Source organism: Bos mutus, chromosome 9 (assembly GCF_027580195.1).
Source record: "Bos mutus isolate GX-2022 chromosome 9, NWIPB_WYAK_1.1, whole genome shotgun sequence".
NCBI classification, from domain to species: domain Eukaryota; kingdom Metazoa; phylum Chordata; class Mammalia; order Artiodactyla; family Bovidae; genus Bos; species Bos mutus.
In genome coordinates this window covers 103,192,211-103,212,122 of record NC_091625.1, presented here as the reverse complement: position 1 = coordinate 103,212,122, position 19,912 = coordinate 103,192,211, and the positions used below count along the sequence as shown (strand labels likewise).

General features: G+C 46.0%; 1 protein-coding gene across 7 annotated transcripts in view; it reads left to right on the top strand.

Annotated features, from left to right (window-relative positions):
- The window catches only part of WDR27 (WD repeat domain 27), a 148,438-nt gene that overhangs the window by 44,678 nt on the left and 83,848 nt on the right, over positions 1-19,912 (top strand). For 5 of the 7 annotated variants that reach the window (XM_070377069.1, XM_070377068.1, XM_070377072.1 and 2 more), the window contains 4 exons: positions 438-535; positions 1,851-1,972; positions 17,965-18,062; positions 19,496-19,598. In XM_070377069.1, coding sequence (XP_070233170.1) covers positions 438-535; positions 1,851-1,972; positions 17,965-18,062; positions 19,496-19,598 — 421 coding nt within the window. The remainder of the gene's footprint in view (positions 1-437; positions 536-1,850; positions 1,973-17,964; positions 18,063-19,495; positions 19,599-19,912) is intronic. The other 2 variants (XM_070377073.1, XM_070377071.1) reach the window with 1 other exon arrangement.

Sequence of the window (19,912 nt, the reverse complement as noted above, 5' to 3'; positions counted from 1 at the left end):
AACAGCAACAACAGATAACTTGTAGCTCACTGAATGTCTTAAGCATGTAGGGCTTCCCTGGTGGCTCAGATTGTAAAGAATCTGCCTGTAATGCAGGAGACCCAGGTTTGATCTGTGGAGTCTTGCTAAGTATACACAATTATTTTAAAATTAAGAGAAAAGTTTGTTTTCTCATATATAGGGATGAATTCCACTTGGCTATGTATGTAGTAATATTTTTCATGAAGTTTTACTGAAGGAAAAGCTAGAATTACCTAAAGAATAACTTAGGTAGTCAACCTGCTACCTAATAAAATTTACTTATTATTAATATTTATTAATGAAATATGATTGTTAATATTGACATGAAAACTTTTATTTTCAAGTTTTTGAAGGTAGAATCTTGGGTTGTGGCAAAAGGGGAACAAGGGGATAGATGGTCCTCCACCCTCTCGCAGGTACAGACAGAAGAGCTGGTGCACGCCCGTGTGCAGGCTGCTCACGACCAACGCCACGGAGATCACCAGCTTGTCTGCAGTGAACGATTTCCACTCCTGTATCCTTTCTCCTGCTGTGAGTCTGATGTTTTCACATCCTGACCATCATCCTTCTGGCAAAGGCTTGTGCTGAGGGTCCAGGCTCCAGGCTTGGGCTGAGCACTCAGACCTCCTGGAGCTCAGGGGCCTTCATGTAATGGCTTCATCTCAATAATGAAAAGAGACCCAGAGGGAAAGGGAAGCTGGAGGTGGGGCGCCTGTGAGGTAGAGCAGAGTGACGGGACCTGAGATTTCTGGTCTGCTCGCGTCTTGAGTAACAGTAGTTCAATGCATTTAGACAGGACACGGCTACACTGAGCACGTGCATCCTTTGATGAACTGACCGGTGTACCCCATCTCATGTGGAAGATGGCAAAGTTACAGCAGTGCTGTTGACAACACATCGATCCCAGAATGTTAAGTTTTGAGTGTTTGTGGTTACATCATCATTTTAAATTAAAGAGCATTGACTTTATTTAGAAACAAAGCTCTGATCTTTAGGGAGACATCTTATAAACTTTTATTCAAAGGCCTAAGATTCTTTTGAAAAGTTTTATTCTTTAAATTTCAGAACGACTGATACAGGGTATTAGAGGTTCTAGTATATTTTAATTAGAAAGGTAATTTTTTTATGCTAGAACCTTTTGCTAAAAACACAGAAACACTTAGCAGAAATGTGTTGTTCTGATATTCTCTGTCCTTGAGTGAGGATCCCTGAGCACTCTGGCTTTAGCACTGGGTTTACCATTAGATCTAGTACTTTTTCTATTCTGTACTTTTCTAGCACATATACATTTTGTGTTTTGGCCACACCACGTGGCAGGTGAGAGCTCAGTTCTCTGACCTGGGATTGAACCCATGATCCCTGCAGTGGAAGTGTGGCGTCTTAACCACTGGGCTGCCAACTTAGCCACTGTCCCTCCTGGTCCATGTGGAGGAAGTGGCCTTGCCGTGTGCTTCGTTCAAGGCTTGTCCTCCATGCAGGCAGCCTGACCTGGTGGGAGGGGGCGCCGTTCACTTCCACGGCCTCCCCATCTAATCTCTGGCTCAGACCCTCTTCAAGCTCGGTGCCTACATGCAGGACGGCCATTCCGCCTCTTGATTTGGGTGTTTCCTGACATCTCAAACCTTGCTTAACTCTCAGGGGACCTAGGCCTCCCGCATGGAAATCCACATGCCTGGCCTCCCCATCCTCCCAGCAGCTCTGGCCACACACCCGGGATCATGTGGGGAGCGGGCTGTGGTCAGGACTGTCCTGTGGAGCCTCAGGAGATTGTAGCTGGTCACCTGTCCGTGCAACCTTCTGCCGAGAGAAGTTCCCTAACCGAGCCCCAGACATCGTGCTTGCTGCTGGGCGGAACCAGACCTTGGAGGTTTTCGACCTCAACGTGGGCTGCAGTGCGGCTGTCATCACGGGAGCCCATTCTCGGCCCGTCCACCAGATCTGTCAAAATAAAGTGAGTGACCTTCTGACCGTGCACAGCCTTTGTAAACTTTGCGTTTAAGTGTTTAACAAACTTACGATGCAATCTTATAGCAGTTTGCTGCCAAAAGCAGCAGTAATTTTTTATTGGCCGTGAAGCTATTGTAAGCCTTGATGTTGGATGTTAGAAGGCATTTGGATGCTGTGAAGAATGTGGATGTTTGTACCTTTGTCTTTGATGATTCTGTGGTCCCAGTTTTTTATTTTACCACTTTCAAATGAAAATGGTCCCATTTTCATTTACCACTCGGCGGTGGTTTTGGGCGTTGGCAGCGCTGGGTAGATTCTGCAGGGACGTGAAGCAGCCTTGTGGGTTCACGGGTCTCTGTCGGGTGCAGCTGGTCTGTCTCGACAGAGGAAGAGTTCAAAATAACACACAACTGGGCATTGAAGGTCAGGGACTGAGGAGGTGGCCATTCTGATGAATTCATTGTCTCACAGTTTAGTTCAAAAGATGCTTTGTTGCTTTAAAGAACAACAAAGAGACTTGTGAACAGAACTTTTGTTTTCAGGACTACAACTTTGATTTTTAATAGATTTGTAATTGCTTTCCAAGTTAAGGGTTTACTTTATAATGCCTGCAGAAATATGCATTATGGTTCAAGGATATTCTCCTTTTTTAAGTGAAGTCTTACTAAATTGCTCAAAGAAGACTCTTATCCACAGTTTAAGGTGTTATTCAGGTTTAAGTTTCCATGTGACAGTGTGTGTGGACAGCGTGTGTGGTCAGATAGTCGGTGAGGTTCTGTAAGTGGCTGAGTGGGAGGAGAGCGCAGATCCAGGGCCGTGGAGCTGAATTCTCTCAAACGGACTTTGTTTGGTGTTGTCCTGGGGGAGTGAGAGCTGGGGGTGCTGGACCCAGAGTCAGACTGTGTTGGGGGCAGTGGGAGACCCCTGATGCGAGGGCAGTGGCCTGAGGCCCTGCGTCGGAGCCCTGGGAGGTCCGTCTGGACAGCCCGTCCACATGGCCGCAGCCAGAGTCCGGGCTCCTGGCCTTGGCGGGCAGTGGCTGGGGGCTGAGGAGGGGAGGAGCCGCCTCCACCGGGAGGCGAGCGTCCGCTCCTCCCGGGGCACACCTGGTCTTGGACCGGAGCCTCCAGGCTCAGACTGGGTCCTACCTGGACCTTCCCGCAGTTTACCCTTCGGGGGCTCATTGAGGAGGACATTTCCAATCAAGAGGAAGCTTTTCTGGTTTGTATGATGTTTTCAGCTTGCTGAGTTATTGAAGCAAAGATTATTTTCTTGCACCTTTTTTTGGGGAACAGACTCTTAACTGCATAAAAAACAGCAAAAATATTTTAAACAGTGTGCTCCCGCAGACGAATGGAGGCACCCTCTGAAGAACGCAGTGACGTCATGGCACTGCTGACATAGCAGCCCGGACCCAGCGGAGGCGTCAGGCCGTGCGGCGTGATGACGCCCCCTGCCGGCGCGGCTCCTGGGAGGGCTGTGGGTGTGTGTGTGTCTTTTACGGCCGGAATGCGGTTTGCGTTTGGGATCCCTGATCTCACGCTGCTGATTTCAGAGTAAGATCTGCCAAGGTGGCATTCCAGATTGATTATTAGACCTGGTAGAGTCCTGGACTTTTCAGTGAATTTGATAATAGACTCATATATCTTTTCCACTATAAATCCATTATAAATCCTATTTTCTTTTTTGCATGTTTTAATCTTTCTTTCTGGAGTTTATCATACAGCCTTAAAAACTTGGTTGAAAGTTGGTATGTTAGAGATCAGTATAAGGTTTTTCCTCAGTTTGGTTCCCAAAACTGTTTAAGTTGAGAAGGCAAAGTATAATTTTGGTGTTTTGATGCTCTTTTACTTATAATGTAAGGATAAAGCCTTGGCTTTAAAATAGTGGTAAAGACAATTCTTTTAAACTTAGCTAACTAGATTTTGTCATATTTTCAGAGAAGTTATTTCATTTTGAAAGTAATAAGTTGCTATTTTGACTGATATCTTCCTCTCTGTTTCCATTTCATAAAAAGATATTTTAACCTTTTGCATATAATGCTTCCCTCTGTTATAAGGATTAAATACTATAATGTATATTAATTTCTTAGCATATGCTAAATTCACTAAATGGAAACTATTTTTAAAAATATAAATTTATGAGGGCTGGTGGACATTGCCTTAGAAAACTCTTAATCTTCATATGCAACTAATTTCACACAATTCCTTTGTTCCCATGAGTGTTAAGGAGAAACGTATAGAATTGTGCTTCCTGCAGTTGAAAGTCAGGCTGAATTATTACAGAAACGATGTCTGCTTTCAAAGAAACTGTGGCCGGCAAGGTGGGAGATGTGGGTGTGAGTTACGCTCACTCGTGCAAATCTGACTCTTGAAGCTCCATAAAGTGTGTCAGTCGCTCAGTCGTGTCTGACTCTTGCGACCCCATGGACTGTAGCCCAACAGGCTCCTGTGTCCCTGGGATTCTCCACGCAAGAATACTGGAGTGGGTTGCCATTCCGTTCTCCAAGGGGTCTGCCCAACCCAGGGATCGAACCTGGGTCTTCTGCATTGCAGGAGGTTCTTTACCGTCTAAGCCACCAGGTAAGTCCACTTAAGTTCAGTAAGGTGAGAGAAAAGAGTGCCCCTCCCAGCGATGAGAACAGGATGCTTGTGCTGTTCTGGAAGGTCGGAGCAGACGGCATTCAGCTGCAGCCACATGTCCTTCCACGTGGTCAGACAGAACTTAACTTTATGGGGCCTTTGACGGTGCAGGAAAGAGAGAAGCAGGTCGACCTGACTCCTGCCGGAGGGTCTGGACAGGTCCCTGGGTCTCAGGTTCCTCTGTTCCCAGACTGACTTGAATATAAGATCCCAGAAGGGGGTTAACACCACGAACACAAACCTCCAGAGGATGTAGGTGTGAGTCCAGCTCCCCGTCAGCCTTGGCCCCCGTCCACTCCTGCCTCTCCAGGAACCCTGCCCACCCAGCCTGCTGCTAAAATATACACCCCCAACCCGCGCCCGGCCTTCAGTTCCTCGGGGGCCCCGCTGACACTAACCCCCGACTCCATGTCCAGCCTTCGATTCTTCAGGGGCCCCCCTGACACACGCCCCGACTCAGTGTCCAGCCTTTGGGACCTCAGGGGCCCTGCTGCTTCCTAGATAGAGGCAGCTTTGCAGGTAGCCTCTGGCTCTGCTCGTGTTCATCTCTGCTTCTGTCGTCAGGGTGTGTGTGGACCCTCTGGTCTCGGGTGAGGGGGTGGGGCATCCGCGTGGCTGGGGCCGCTATCCTGCACGGCGGCACTGCTGTGGGATGCCCCACGCCAGGCAGCACAGATCTGGGGGTACTTGCAGCAGGGGGCTCGCCTGCTATCACCAGGGTCAGGCGTGTGCAGGTTTCCAGTCCTCAGTGTGCGTGTCCCCAGGGGCAGGTGTATACAGGTTCCTAGGCCTCAGTGTGCGTGGCCACAGGGGCAGGCGTGTGCAGGTTCCTAGTCTTCAGTGTGCGTGGCCACAGGGGCAGGCGTGTGCAGGCTCCTAGGCCTCAGTGTGCGTGGCCACAGGGGCAGGCATGTGCAGGTTCCTAGTCCTCAGTGTGCGTGTCCCCAGGGGCAGGCGTGTGCAGGCTCCTAGTCCTCAGTGTGCGTGTCCCCAGGGGCAGGCGTGTGCAGGTTCCTAGGCCTCAGTGTACATGTCCCCAGGGGCAGGCGTGTGCAGGTTCCTAGTCCTCAGTGTGCGTGTCCCCAGGGGCAGGCGTGTGCAGGCTCCTAGGCCTCAGTGTGCGTGTCCCCAGGGGCAGGCGTGTGCGTGTCCTCAGTGTGGTGTCCCCAGGGCAGGCGTGTGCAGGTTCCTAGGCCTCAGTGTGCGTGTCCCCAGGGGCAGGCGTGTGCAGGTTCCTAGGCCTCAGTGTGCGTGTCCCCAGGGGCAGGCGTGTGCAGGCTCCTAGGCCTCAGTGTGCGTGTCCCCAGGGGCAGGCGTGTGCAGGCTCCTAGTCCTCAGTGTGCGTGTCCCCAGGGGCAGGTGTGTGCAGGTTCCGAGTCCTCAGTGTGCGTGTCCCCAGGGTCAGGTGTGTGCAGGTTCCTAGTCCTCAGTGTGCGTGTCCCCAGGGGCAGGCGTGTGCAGCTTCCTAGTCCTCAGTGTGCGTGTCCCCAGGGGCAGGCGTGTGCAGGCTCCTAGGCCTCAGTGTGCGTGTCCCCAGGGGCAGGCGTGTGCAGGCTCCTAGGCCTCAGTGTGCGTGTCCCCAGGGGCAGCCGTGTGCAGGTTCCTAGTCCTCAGTGTGCGTGTCCCCAGGGGCAGGTGTGTGCAGGCTCCTAGTCCTCAGTGTGAGTGTCCCCAGGGGCAGGTGTGTGCAGGTTTCCAGTCCTCAGTGTGTGTGTCCCCAGGGTCAGGTGTGTGCAGGCTCCTAGTCCTCAGTAGCCTGTGCAGGCTCCTAGTCCTCAGTGTGCCTGTCCCCAGGGGCAGGCGTGTGCAGCTTCCTAGTCCTCAGTGTGCGTGTCCCCAGGGGCAGGCGTGTGCAGGTTCCTAGGCCTCAGTGTGCGTGTCCCCAGGGGCAGGCGTGTGCAGGCTCCTAGGCCTCAGTGTGCGTGTCCCCAGGGGCAGGCGTGTGCAGGCTCCTAGTCCTCAGTGTGCGTGTCCCCAGGGGCAGGTGTGTGCAGGTTTCGAGTCCTCAGTGTGCGTGTCCCCAGGGTCAGGTGTGTGCAGGTTCCTAGTCCTCAGTGTGCGTGTCCCCAGGGGCAGGCGTGTGCAGCTTCCTAGTCCTCAGTGTGCGTGTCCCCAGGGGCAGGCGTGTGCAGGCTCCTAGGCCTCAGTGTGCGTGTCCCCAGGGGCAGGCGTGTGCAGGCTCCTAGGCCTCAGTGTGCGTGTCCCCAGGGGCAGCCGTGTGCAGGTTCCTAGTCCTCAGTGTGCGTGTCCCCAGGGGCAGGTGTGTGCAGGCTCCTAGTCCTCAGTGTGCGTGTCCCCAGGGGCAGGTGTGTGCAGGTTTCCAGTCCTCAGTGTGTGTGTCCCCAGGGTCAGGTGTGTGCAGGCTCCTAGTCCTCAGTAGCCTGTGCAGGCTCCTAGTCCTCAGTGTGCCTGTCCCCAGGGGCAGGTGTGTGCAGGTTTCCAGTCCTCAGTGTGTGTGTCCCCAGGGTCAGGTGTGTGCAGGCTCCTAGTCCTCAGTGGCGTGTGCAGGCTCCTAGTCCTCAGTGTGCGTGTCCCCAGGGGCAGGTGTGTGCAGGTTTCCAGTCCTCAGTGTGTGTGTCCCCAGGGTCAGGTGTGTGCAGGCTCCTAGTCCTCAGTGGCGTGTGCAGGTTCCTAGGCCTCAGTGTGCGTGTCCCCAGGGGCAGGCGTGTGCAGGTTTCCAGTCCTCAGCGTGTGTGTCCCCAGGGGCAGGCGTGTGCAGGCTCCTAGGCCTCAGTGTGCATGTCCCCAGGGGCAGGTTCCTCTGGCTCCTGTGCCTGTGGGGTTGGTCCCAGTCGCTGTCCCCCAGGCTCAGTGGAGCAGAGGGCTCTGGGCCCCCAGCCAGGCCACACGAGGTTTCCTCCCCGGGCGCCTGGGAGCCGGTCAGTCCTGAGCTGTCCGCCGTGTCGTGGTGGGGCTGGGGAAGCAGGCACAGCAGCCTGCGCTGTGCGGTCGGATGAGAGGCATTAGGTTGGGAAGGGAGTTCTGAGGGGTTTGGTGGGAAAAGAACTGGTTTTACTTCCTTAAAATAAACATCTGAACGGTATATGATGGGATGAAAAGATGAGGGTATAAGTTTAGAGGTTTACCCCATGGCTTAATAGCTTTCTTAAACTTCCCTGACATTTCTGTTCAGTTATGCAGTGGGCATCAAAGTGTTCTGACTTAACAGAGCCCTGCAGGAACTGTTGTCCTGCAAGTCCAAGTTCAGGGGAAGCAGAAGTCACAATTGGCCCAAAAGTCCCATTTCCACTCGGATAAAAAATATGTCGTTTCTGATTTCCTTTCGGCTTGGTGACAAGTGCAGCCTCATCGGCAGGTGCCGCTGGAGCTCTTTGTGAGCGTCTGGGTTCCTGTCGTGACCTCTTCTGAGGATCACCGCAGCAGTTTCGTGTTGCACAAGCAGAACTGAACTCATTTTACCTCCAGTCACAAAAATGAGGGCCTTGTCTTCCTATTTTTGAAGTCCATTTTATATCATTAAATGGCTTATTTTTAGAATGAAAGTGCATACGTATTTTTTATGATTTATTGATATCTTTAAGAATCACAGCAGATGTCTTTTTTTATATATATTAAAAAAAACCTTATTGGCTATTACTCTTTTTTGTGTCTGAAAGAGATACTTGCATTTTTTTGTGATGTAAGTCTGTAATGTGCATGCATGCTCAGCCTCTTCAGTCGTGTCCAACTCTTTGCGACCCCATAGACTGTAGCCTGCCAGGCTCCTGTGTCCATGAGATTTCCTAGTCGAGAATACTGGAGTGCGTGTGCTAAGTCACTTCAATCGTATCCACCTTTTTGCGACCCCATGGATTGTAGTCCTCCAGGCTTCTCTGTCCGTTGGATTCTCCAGGCAAGACTACTGGAGTGGGTAGCCTTTCCCTCATCCAGGGGATCTTTCCAACCCAGGGATTGAACCCAGGTCTCCTGCATTGCATGAGGATTATTTACAGCTGAATCATCGGGGGCGCCCAAATGTATAATCAGTCAGTTCAGTTCAGTTGCTCGGTCATGTCCAACTCTTTGCAACCCCATGAATTGCAGCACACCAGGCCTCCCTGTCCATCACCAACTCCCAGAGTTCACTCAAACTCACGTCCATTGAGTCGGTGATGCCACCCAGCCATCTCATCCTGTCGTCCACTTTTCCTCCTGCCCCCAATCCTTCCCAGCATCAGAGTCTTTTCCAATGAGGCAACTCTTCGCATGAGGTGGCCAAAGTATTGGAGTTTCAGCTTTAGCATCATTCCTTCCAAAGAACACCCAGGACTGATCTCCTTTAGAATGGACTGGTTGGATCTCCTTGCAGTCCAAGGGACTCTCAAGAGTCTCCTCCAACACCACAGTTCAAAAGCATCAATTCCTCAGCACTCAGCTTTCTTCACAGTCCAACTCACACATCCATACATGACTATTGGAAAAACCATAGCCTTTACTAGATGGACCTTTGTTGGCAAAGTAATGTCTGCTTTTTAATATGCTGTCTAGGTTGGTCATAACTTTCCTTCCAAGGAGTAAGCGTCTTTTAATTTCATGGCTGCAGTCACCATCTGCAGTGATTTTGGAGCCCCCGAAAATAAAGTCTGACACTGTTTCCACTGTTTCCCCATCTATTTCCCATGAAGTGATGGGACCAAATGTATAATACTAGACAGCTAATTTGAATTGAAAGCTAAAAAATAGGTAAAATTTTAAATAGTTTAATGAAACTATCTTGTCACACCAGAACTTTAGATTTTCAGAAATAATCAGATCAGATCAGATCAGTCGCTCAGTCGTGTCTGACTCTTTACGACCCCATGAATTGCAGCACGCCAGGCTTCCCTGTCCATCACCAACTCCCGGAGTTCACTGAGACCCACATCCATCGAGTCAGTGATGCCATCCAGCCATCTCATCCTCCGTCGTCCCCTTCTCCTCCTGCCCCCAATCCCTCCCAGCATCAGAGTCTTTTCCAATGAGTCAACTCTTCACATGAGGTGGCCAAAGTACTAGAGTTTTAGCTTCAGCATCATTCTTTCCAAAGAAATCCCAGGGCTGATCTCCTTCAGAATGGACTGGTTGGATCTCCTTGCAGTCCAAGGGACTCTCAAGAGTCTTCTCCAACACCACAGTTCAAAAGCATCAATTCTTCGGCGCTCAGCCTTCTTCACAGTCCAACTCTCACATCCTTACATGACCACTGGAAAAACCATAGCCTTGACTAGACGAACCTTTGTTGGCAAAGTAATGTCTCTGCTTTTAAATATGCTATCTAGGTTGGTCATAACTTTCCTTCCAAGGAGTAAGCGTCTTTTAATTTCATGGCTGCAGTCACCATCTGCAGTGATTTTGGAGCCCAAAAAATAAAGTCTGACACTGTTTCCACTGTTTCCCCATCTATTTCCCATGAAGTGGTGGGACCGGATGCCATGATCTTCATTTTCTGAATGTTGAGCTTTAAGCCAACTTTTTCACTCTCCACTTTCACTTTCATCAAGAGGCTTTTGAGTTCCTCTTCACTTTCTGCCATAAGGGTGGTGTCATCTGCATATCTGAGGTTATTGATATTTCTCCCGGCAATCTTGATTCCAGCTTGTGTTTCTTCCAGTCCAGCGTTTTTCATAATGTACTCTGCATCTAAGTTAAATAAGCAGGGTGACAATATACAGCCTTGACGAACTCCTTTTCCTATTTGGAACCAGTCTGTTGTTCCATGTCCAGTTCTAACTGTTGCTTCCTGACCTGCATACACATTTCTCAAAAGGCAGGTCAGGTGCTCTGGTATTCCCATCTCTTTCAGAATTTTCCACAGTTTATTGTGATCCACACAGTCAAAGGCTTTGGCATAATCAATAAAGCAGAAATAGATGTTTTTCTGGAACTCTCTTGCTTTTTCCATGATCCAGCAGATGTTGGCAATTTGATCTCTGGTTCTTCTGCCTTTTCTAAACCCAGCTTGAGCATCAGGAAGTTCACGGTTCACATATTGCTGAAGCCTGGCTTGGAGAATTTTGAGCATTACTGTACTAGCGTGTGAGATGAGTGCAGTTGTGCGGTAGTTTGAGCATTCTTTGGCATTGCCTTTCTTTGGGGTTGGAATGAAAACTGACCTTTTCCAGTCCTGTGGCCACTGCTGAGTTTTCCAAATTTGCTGGCATATTGAGTGCAGCACTTTCACGGCATCATCTTTCAGGATTTGGAATAGCTCAACTGGAATTCCATCACCTCCACTAGCTTTGTTCATAGTGATGCTTTCTAAGGCCCACTTAACTTCACATTCCAGGATGTCTGGGTCTAGGTGAGTGATCACACCATCATGATTATCTGGGTCATGAACATCTTTTTTGTACAGTTCTTCTGTGTATTCTTGCCATCTCTTCTTAATATCTTCTGCTTCTGTTAGGTCCATACCATTTCTGTCCTTTATCGAGCTCATCTTTGCATGAAATGTTCCTTTGGTATCTCTGATTTTCTTGAAGAGATCCCTAGTCTTTCCCATTCTGTTGTTTTCCTCTACTTCTTTGCATTGATCACTGAAGAAGGCTTTCTTATGTCTTCTTGCTATTCTTTGGAACTCTGCATTCAGATGTTTATATTTTTCCTTTTCTCCTTTACTTTTCACTTCTCTTCTTTTCACAGCTATTTGTAAGGCCTCCCCAGACAGCTATTTTGCTTTTTTGCATTTCTTTTCCATGGGGATGGTCTTGATCCCTGTCTCCTGTACAATGTCAAGAACCTCATTCCATAGTTCATCAGGCACTCTGTCTATCAGATCTAGGCCCTTAAATCTATTTCTCACTTCCACTGTATAATCATAAGGGATTTGATTTAGGTCATACCTGAACAGTCTAGTGGTTTTCCCTACTTTCTTCAATTTAAGTCTGAATTTGGCAATAAGGAGTTCATGGTCTGAGCCACAGTCAGCTCCTGGTCTTGTTTTTGCTGACTGTATAGAGCTTCTCCATCTTTGGCTGCAAAGAATATAATCAATCTGATTTTGGTGTTGACCATCTGGTGATGTCCATTTGTAGAGTCTTCTCTTGTGTTGTTGGAAGAGGGTATTTGTTATGACCAGTGCATTTTCTTGGCAAAACTCTATTAGTCTTTGCCCTGCTTCATTCCGTATTCCAAGGCCAAATTTGCCTGTTACTCCAGGTGTTTCTTGACTTCCTACTTTTGCATTCCAGTCCCCTATAATGAAAAGGACATCTTTTTTGGGTGTTAGTTCTAAAAGGTCTTGTAGGTCTTCATAGAACCGTTCATCTTCAGCTTCTTCAGCATTACTGGTTGAGGTCTAGACTTGGATTACTGTGATATTGAATGGTTTGCCTTGGAAACGAACAGAGATCATTCTGTCATTTTTGAGACTGCATCCAAGTACTGCATTTCGGACTCTTTTGTTGACCATGATGGCCACTCCATTTCTTCTGAGGGATTCCTGCCCGCAGTAGTAGATATAATGGTCATCTGAGTTAAATTCACCCTTTCCAGTCCATTTCAGTTCGCTGATTCCTAGAATGTTGACGTTCACTCTTGCCATCTCTTGTTTGATCACTTGCAATTTGCCTTGATTCATGGAGCTGACATTCCAGGTTCCTATGCAATATTGCTCTTTACAGCATCGGACCTTGCTTCTATCACCAGTCACATCCACAGCTGGGTATTGTTTTTGCTTTGGCTCCCTCCCTTCATTCTTTCTGGAGTTATTTCTCCACTGATCTCCAGTAGCATATTGGGCACCTACTGACCTGGGGAGTTTCTCTTTCAGTATCCTATCATTTTGCCTTTTCATACTGTTCAGAAATAATAGTCACTCAAACTGATATAATTTGCTTTAAAATAGATATTTTATTAGCTCCAGGTCTTACTTTTTTCTCTTTTTTAAAGAAATGCAGTGATTTTTGCTACAGGAAGCGTTTCCGTTCGCTGGCCGCTGCGAGTTCCCTGTGGCCCTCCCCCAGTGTGCGTTCAGAGCACAGCACCGTCTGAAGCGCGCGTGCTCCTTCCTGCAGTGGCGCTGAGCTTCCGGCACCTCAGCTTCACTGCACCATGCGCGTGAACCTTACCCATTTCATGCACTTCTTACATGTGTTTAAGCCTATAAATTTCCCTCTGAATGCCACTGTGGTTGTAATTTGCCAGTTTAGCAAGTGGCCTTTTGATTTAGCAGTAAATATTTTCTGATTTTTTTCAACCTAGTCTTTATTTACATATGAGCTTTCAGTTTTCCGCATACATAAACTAATTTGTTGTTTGGCCGCTCAGTTGTGAAAACTATTTGTGACCCCATGAACTGCAGCACGCCAGGCTTCCCTGTCTTTCACCATCTCCCGGAACTTTATCAAACTCACGTCCATTGAGTTGGTGATGCCATCCAACCATCTCATCCTCTGCCGTCCCCTTCTCCTCCTGCCTTCAATCTTTCCCAGCATCAGGGTCTTTTCCAATGAGTCAGTTCTTCGCCTCAGGTGGTCAAAGTATTGGAGTTTCAGCTTCAGCATCAGTCCTTCCAATGAATATTCAAGGTTGATTTCCTTTAGGATTGACTGGTTTGACCATCTTACAGCCCAAGAGACTCTCAAGAGTCTTCTCCACAGTTCAAAAGCATTAGTTCTTCGGCGCTCAGCTTTCTTTAGAGTCCAACTGTCACATCCATACATGACTACTGGAAAAACCATAGTTTTGACTATACAGACCTTTGTTAGTAAAGTTATGTCTCTGCTTTTTAATATTCTGTTTAGGTTGGTCATAGCTTTTGTTCCAAGGAGCAAGTGTCTTTTAATTTCATGACTGCAGTCACAATCCGCAGTGGTTTGGAGCCCAAGAAAATAAAGTCTGTCATTGTTTCCCCATTTATTTGCCATGAAGTGATGGGACAAGATGCCATGATCTTGGTTTTTTGAATGTTTGGTTTTAAGCCAACTTTTTCACTCTCCTCTTTCACCTTCATCAAGAGGCTCTTTAGTTCCTCTTTGCTTTCTGCCATAAGGGTGGTGTCACCATGTTTGTTTAACCTATATGTTGAGCACATCTTGAGAAATGCCGGGCTGTATGAGTTACAAACTGGAATCAAGATAGGCGGGAGAAACATCAACAACCTCAGATATGCAGATGACACCACTCTAATGGCAGAAAGCGAAGAGGAATAAACAGCCGTGTAATGAGGGTGAAGGAGAAGAGTGAAAGAGGCAGCTTAAGATTAATATTAAAAAAACTAAGATCATGGCATTTGGCCCCATGACTGCATGGCAAATAGAAGGAGAAAAGGTGGAAGTAGTGACATATTCCCTCTTCTTGGGCTCCAAAATCACTGCAGATGTTGACTGCAGCCATGAAATCAAAAGACGATTGCTTCTTGGCAGGAAAGCGATGACAAACCTAGAGAGCTCTTGAAAAGAGAGACACTACTCTGCTGATAGTGGTTGTGAGACTTGGACTGTAAATTTGGCAGAACACCTAAGAACTGATGCCTTTGAACTGTGATGCTGAAGAATACTCCCAAAAGTCCCTTGTACTGCAAGATCAAATCAGTCAATTTTAAGGGAGATCAACCCTGAATATTCACAGAAGGACTGATGCTGAAGCTGAAGCTCCAGTATTTTGGTCATCTGATGCAAGGAGCCAACTCATTGGAAAAGTCCCTGATGCTGGTAAAGAATGAACATGAACTTGGGCAAACCTCGGGAGATAGTGAGGGACAGGGAGGCCTGGCGTGCTGCAGTCCATGGGGTCGCAAAGAGTCGGACACGACTGGGTGAGTGAGCAACAATAGCTTATATTTTCAGATATAGTTGTTTTTATCACTTTCAAAAACAATTACTAGTTAGGCGTACTTTCAGTTCAGTTCAGTTCAGTTCAGTCGCTCAGTCGTGTCCAACTCTGTGCGACCCCATGGGCTGCAGCACACCAGGCTTCCTGTCCATCACCAGCTCTCCAAGCTTACTCAAACTCATGTCCGTCAAGTTGGTGATGCCATCCAACCATCTCATTTGCTGTCTTCCCCTTCTCCTGCCTTCAATCTTTCCCAGCATCAGGGTCTTTTCCAATGAGTCAGTTTTTCACATCAGGTGGCCAAAGTATTGGAGGTTCAGCTTCAGCATTAATCCTTCCAATGAATATTCAGGACTGATTTCCTTTAAGGTGGACTGGTTGGATCTCCTTGCAGTCCAAGGGACCCTCAAGAGTCTTCTCCAACACCACAGTTCAAAAGCATCAATTCTTTGGTGCTCAGCTTTCTTTATGGTCCAACTCACACATCCATGCATGACTACTGGAAAAACCATAGTTTTGACTAGATGGACTTTTGATGGCAAAGTAATGTCTCTGCTTTTTAATATGCTGTCTAGGTTGGTCATAACTTTTCTCCCAAGGAGGCAGTGTCTTTTAATTTCATGGCTGCAGTCACCATCTGCAGTGATTTTGGAGCCAGAAAAATAAAGTCTGTCACTGTTTCCACTGTTTTCCCATGATCTTAGTTTTCTGAATGTTGAGTTTTAAGCCAACTTTTTCACTCTCTTCTTTCAGTTTCATCAAGAGGCTCTTTAGTTCTTCACTTTCTGCCATGAGTGTGGTGTCAAATGCATATCTGAGGTTATTGATATTTCTCCCAGCTATCTTGATTCCAGCTTGTGCTTCATCCAGGCCAACATTTCTCATAATGTACTCTGCATATAAGTTAAATAAGCAGGGTGATAAAATACAGCCTTGACGTACTCCTTTCCTGATTTGGAACCAGTCTGTGGTTCCATGTCCAGTTCTAACTGTTGCTTCTTGACCTGCATACAGATTTCTTAGGAGGCATGTTAGGTGGTCTGGTATTCCCATCTCTCTAAAAATTTTCCACAGTTTGTTGTGATCCACATAGTCAAAGACTTTAGTATAGTCAATAAAGCAGAAGTAAGTGTTTTTCTTGAACTCTCTTGCTTTTTCGATGATCCAGTAGATGTTGGCAATTTGATCTCTGGTTCCTCTGCCTTTTTTAAATCCAGCTTGAATATCTGGAATTTCATGGTTCACATACTGTTGAAGACTGGCTTGGAGAATTTTGAGCATTACTTTGCTAGCATGTGAGATGACTGCAATCGTGCAGTAGTTTGAGCATTCTTTGGCATTGCCTTTTTTTGGGATTGGAATGAAAACTGAGCTTTTCCTGTCCTGTGGCCACTGCTGAGTTTTCCAAATATGGTGGCATATTGAGTGCAGAACTTTTATTTTCAGCATCATCTTTTAGGACTTGATTTCCATCACCTCCACTAGCTTTGTTCATAGTGATGCTTCCTAAGGCCCACTTGACTTCACATTCCAGGATGTCTGGTTCTAGGTAAGCGATCACACCATCGTGATTATCTGGGTCATGAAGATCTTTTTTGCATAGATCTTCTGTGTATTCTTGCCGCCTCTTCTTAATATCTTCTGCTTCTGTTAGGTCCTTACCATTTCTGTCCTTTATTGAGCCCATCTTTGCATGAAATGTTCCCTTGGTATCTCTAATTTTCTTGAAGAGATCTCTAGTCTAGTAAGGTGTGCTTTGCCTTACTTTTATTTTTTCTTAATATTTATACAATCAATCTTTCCTCCTTTTACTTAGCATATGCTATTTTCCCCCACCTTTTACTTTCAACCATTACAATTAATATATTTTAAGTGTTTTATTGAAATCCAACTAGGAAGCTTTCTTTTATTTGTTGAGCTCACTCTGTTGGAAATTATGATGATGACTCATCAGTTGATCTTATTTTGTTTTTCTCTTCAATCTTTAAAAAGAACACTTCACTTTCTATTTATCATGAATTCTTAGCTTCATTGTTTTCCTTCAGTCTCTACTGGATTGATCAGATATTTTTCCAAATTCTTTTTTTCCCCTTGAAAGATTTGACCTCTGTATATTATTTCCATTTTTTTCCCATTTTTTACTGTTCAGTTTCAAGAAACTAGCAATGTTGTAAGCTCTTATAACTGTACACTCATCTCTCTGTTAAACTAGGTCTGTGTTTTGTTCTTTTTACATTCAGGGTGTTGCAGAGCACCCAGCATTCAGTAGGTGACCTCTAAGTGTTTGCTGGATGTCTGTTGTTTCTCTCTTATGAGTTATCAAGCTGTCTTAACCCAGTTCCAGTTTGTGGATCACTATGCTGTGTTGTGGAGAAGGCGATGGCCCCCCACTCCAGTACTCTTGCCTGGAAAATCCCATGGACGGAGGAGCCTGTAGGCTGCAGTCTTTGGGGTCGGCGAAGAGTCGGACACCACTGAGCGACTTCCCTTTCACTTTTCACTTTCATGCATTGGAGAAGGAAATGGCAACCCACTCCAGTGTCTTCCCTGGAGAATCCCAGAGACGGGGGGAGCCTGGTGGGCTGCCATCTATGGGGTTGCACAGAGTCGGACACGACTGAAGCGCCTTAGCAGCAGCAGCAGCGTGCTGTGCTGATCTTAGTAGCTGGGTGGCAGTGGGTGGGCCCCTCTGTGTGTCAGGTTTCTCATATGAAAAAGGGAGCGAAATAGGTGACCCTTCACAGGTTTGCGAAGAGGAGGGAATGGGAAGTGTTCAGAATGCTGTGGGTGCAGAGTTAAGACTCAATGCATATTCGTTTGTTTTTCTAGTCATTGAATTTATATAAGCCTTTGTTTCCTGTTTGTAAATGAAGAATCAGTTGTAGGTATCCTAAGCATAAATCCTTGTGGACACTTTATTAGATTTGTCTTAACATTAACGTTTGGATATTCTTGACATAGTAGGAAGATGGAAATTATTATAAAGCACGTTATGTTTAAGTAATGTTTGGGGCCAGATGGCTCTGTAGATGGAGTTCAGTTTCAGTCCACTACACACTGAAAATCATGGCAACACTTCCTCTGACAGCAGCTTGGAGAGGGTGAGGGCCCAGTGACCAGACCAGATGCAGGTCCTCGGAAGGGCCAGCGTCTGCTGGACTCATTTCACCCAAGTCAGTGTCACAGGCACCTGCTCAGGGGGTCTCAGGGTTTGATCAGGAAACTAATAACTGACCTCAAGCTTCAAATGCCTTACTGAGACCATCTTCCAGATAATTTATTGAATATGTCTTGTGACCTACACTTTAAAAGATTTGGTGTGTTGTTATCATCTTTTGACCTTTTGCCATTTGTAGTTCTGTAACTTTCCATGGCATTATTTATAGAGAAAACATATATTGGTAGTTCTTAAGGTCCGAGTGTTCCACTAGCGATTATTCACAGGAAGGAAGTTTTTGGAGTCCAATTCTAAAATTCTTATAAATAAAAAAGCTATTTGTTAATTTCTTTCTTTAGATTCAGTGTTGTTAGATATGATTAGGGAAATGTTTATTAATTAAACCTGTAAAAAATATGCCTTGATTTTCCCTTATAATTACAGGGGTCATCATTTGCAACCCAGCAATCCCAGGCTTATAATCTCTTTGCAACCGCAGCCACTGGTGATGGGGTAAAGCTCTGGGACCTGAGGACCCTGAGGTGCGGCTCCCTCTGCTTTTCGGGTTGCAGTTGGGGGTGAGGCTGGGCAGACCACGTAGAGTGTATTTTAATTAAAGCTCATGGTAAACTCCACTTGAGCTTGTTTTTCCAAGTATGACAAGGTTGTGGTGAATCTATTCACACTGACTAAGAAGAGTCTGATTTATACACAGAAAGGGTCACACAGTTTGGAATGATAAAAAAAGCAGATACTGGTCTTTCCTCTGCTACATGTGACATGTGGCCTCTGATGGCTGGAAATGAACAGGAAGTTAATTGATCACTGTTAGAGTAGAGTGTGCATGTGTGTAAGTGAGACGTATATGTATGTGTGCAAGCATGTACACTGTAAGATGCACATGTAACAGCGAGATATACACATATTTGTATATAAACATATATATATACACAGTGATACTACATATTACAGGGAGATGTGTGTGTATGTGTATGTATACAAAGTATTTATATATATATATACACACACACGGGTACATACATGTAACAGTGAGATGTATATGTATGTATATAAGCACGTACACACGCAGTGATATGTACGTGTAACAGTGAGGTGTACATATATTTGTACGTAAATATATAGACACACATAGTTAGATGTGTGTATATATGTATATAAAATATGTGTGTGTGTGTGTGTGTGTGTGTATATATATAAACATAAATATACACACAGGGTTACATACATCTAACAGTAAGATGTATATGTGTGTATACAAATATACACACACACAGTGATACATACACATTACAGTTAGATGTGTGTAGATATATATATGCATACAAAATATGTGTATATATATAAATATACACACGGGTGCATACATGTAACAGTGAGATGTGTATATATATATATATATATACACAAATACATATACACACAGTGGTACACACACACACACATATATATATTTATACACACACACATAATTCTATTCCTTAAAATGTTCTGATAGTTATGGCAGACAGACATTGAGTATAGAATGTATCTAACAAAATAGAATAACTACTTATATTTGTCTGTGTGTGTGACATATATATATTCATAAGGACGATAGTAGCAGATTGCCTCTGTTTTCTTCTTCATTCACTAAACAAGTATAAACCCTCTGTTTCTATCCTGTGTGACTTTTGTATACTTCTCACATATAAAAAGTTTATTTAATGTTAGTTTTGTTGTTTTTGTGCATTTACGATGTTAAAAGCACGTTTGTTATTTTTAAAGGGTCTCCAGAATCACCTGCCTCGCCATTTATTATTGATAATCCTCCCTTATTATTAAACATCCTCATAAGAAACATGTTGTTTCACTGTTATTTTGCTCATTTTTGTGAAGACAAGTCAGTACCTTCCTCCTAATTTGTGTCGGAAACTGAGAAATCCTCTGTTCTCTTGCTGCTTTCGCTTCCTTGTAGGTGTGAGCGCCGTTTTGAAGGCCATCCAAGCCGCTGCTACCCGTGTGGAATTGCTTTCAGCCCTTGCGGCCGATTCGTGGCTTGTGGTGCTGAAGACAGACACGTATGTGCTGCCGTGGCAATGTGTTGGTCTTCAGGCGAAGATTCTGCACTCATTCTTGGGGAGACAGTTAATACTGCTGCCTGTTAGGACAGAGTCTTGACTATGGGCCAGTGCTCTGAGGCTGCCACATCATAATGGTATTTATTAAATAGCAATCACACACAAGGTATGACGGGCTAGCCATAGAAGGACAGACACTGTGTGATCCTACTCACATGAGGAACCTAAAGCAGACTCATGGAGGCAGACAGTGGAAAGCGGGGCCAGGAGCTCGGGTGGGGGAATGGGAGATTCTGGGCAGGGGGCACAGGGGT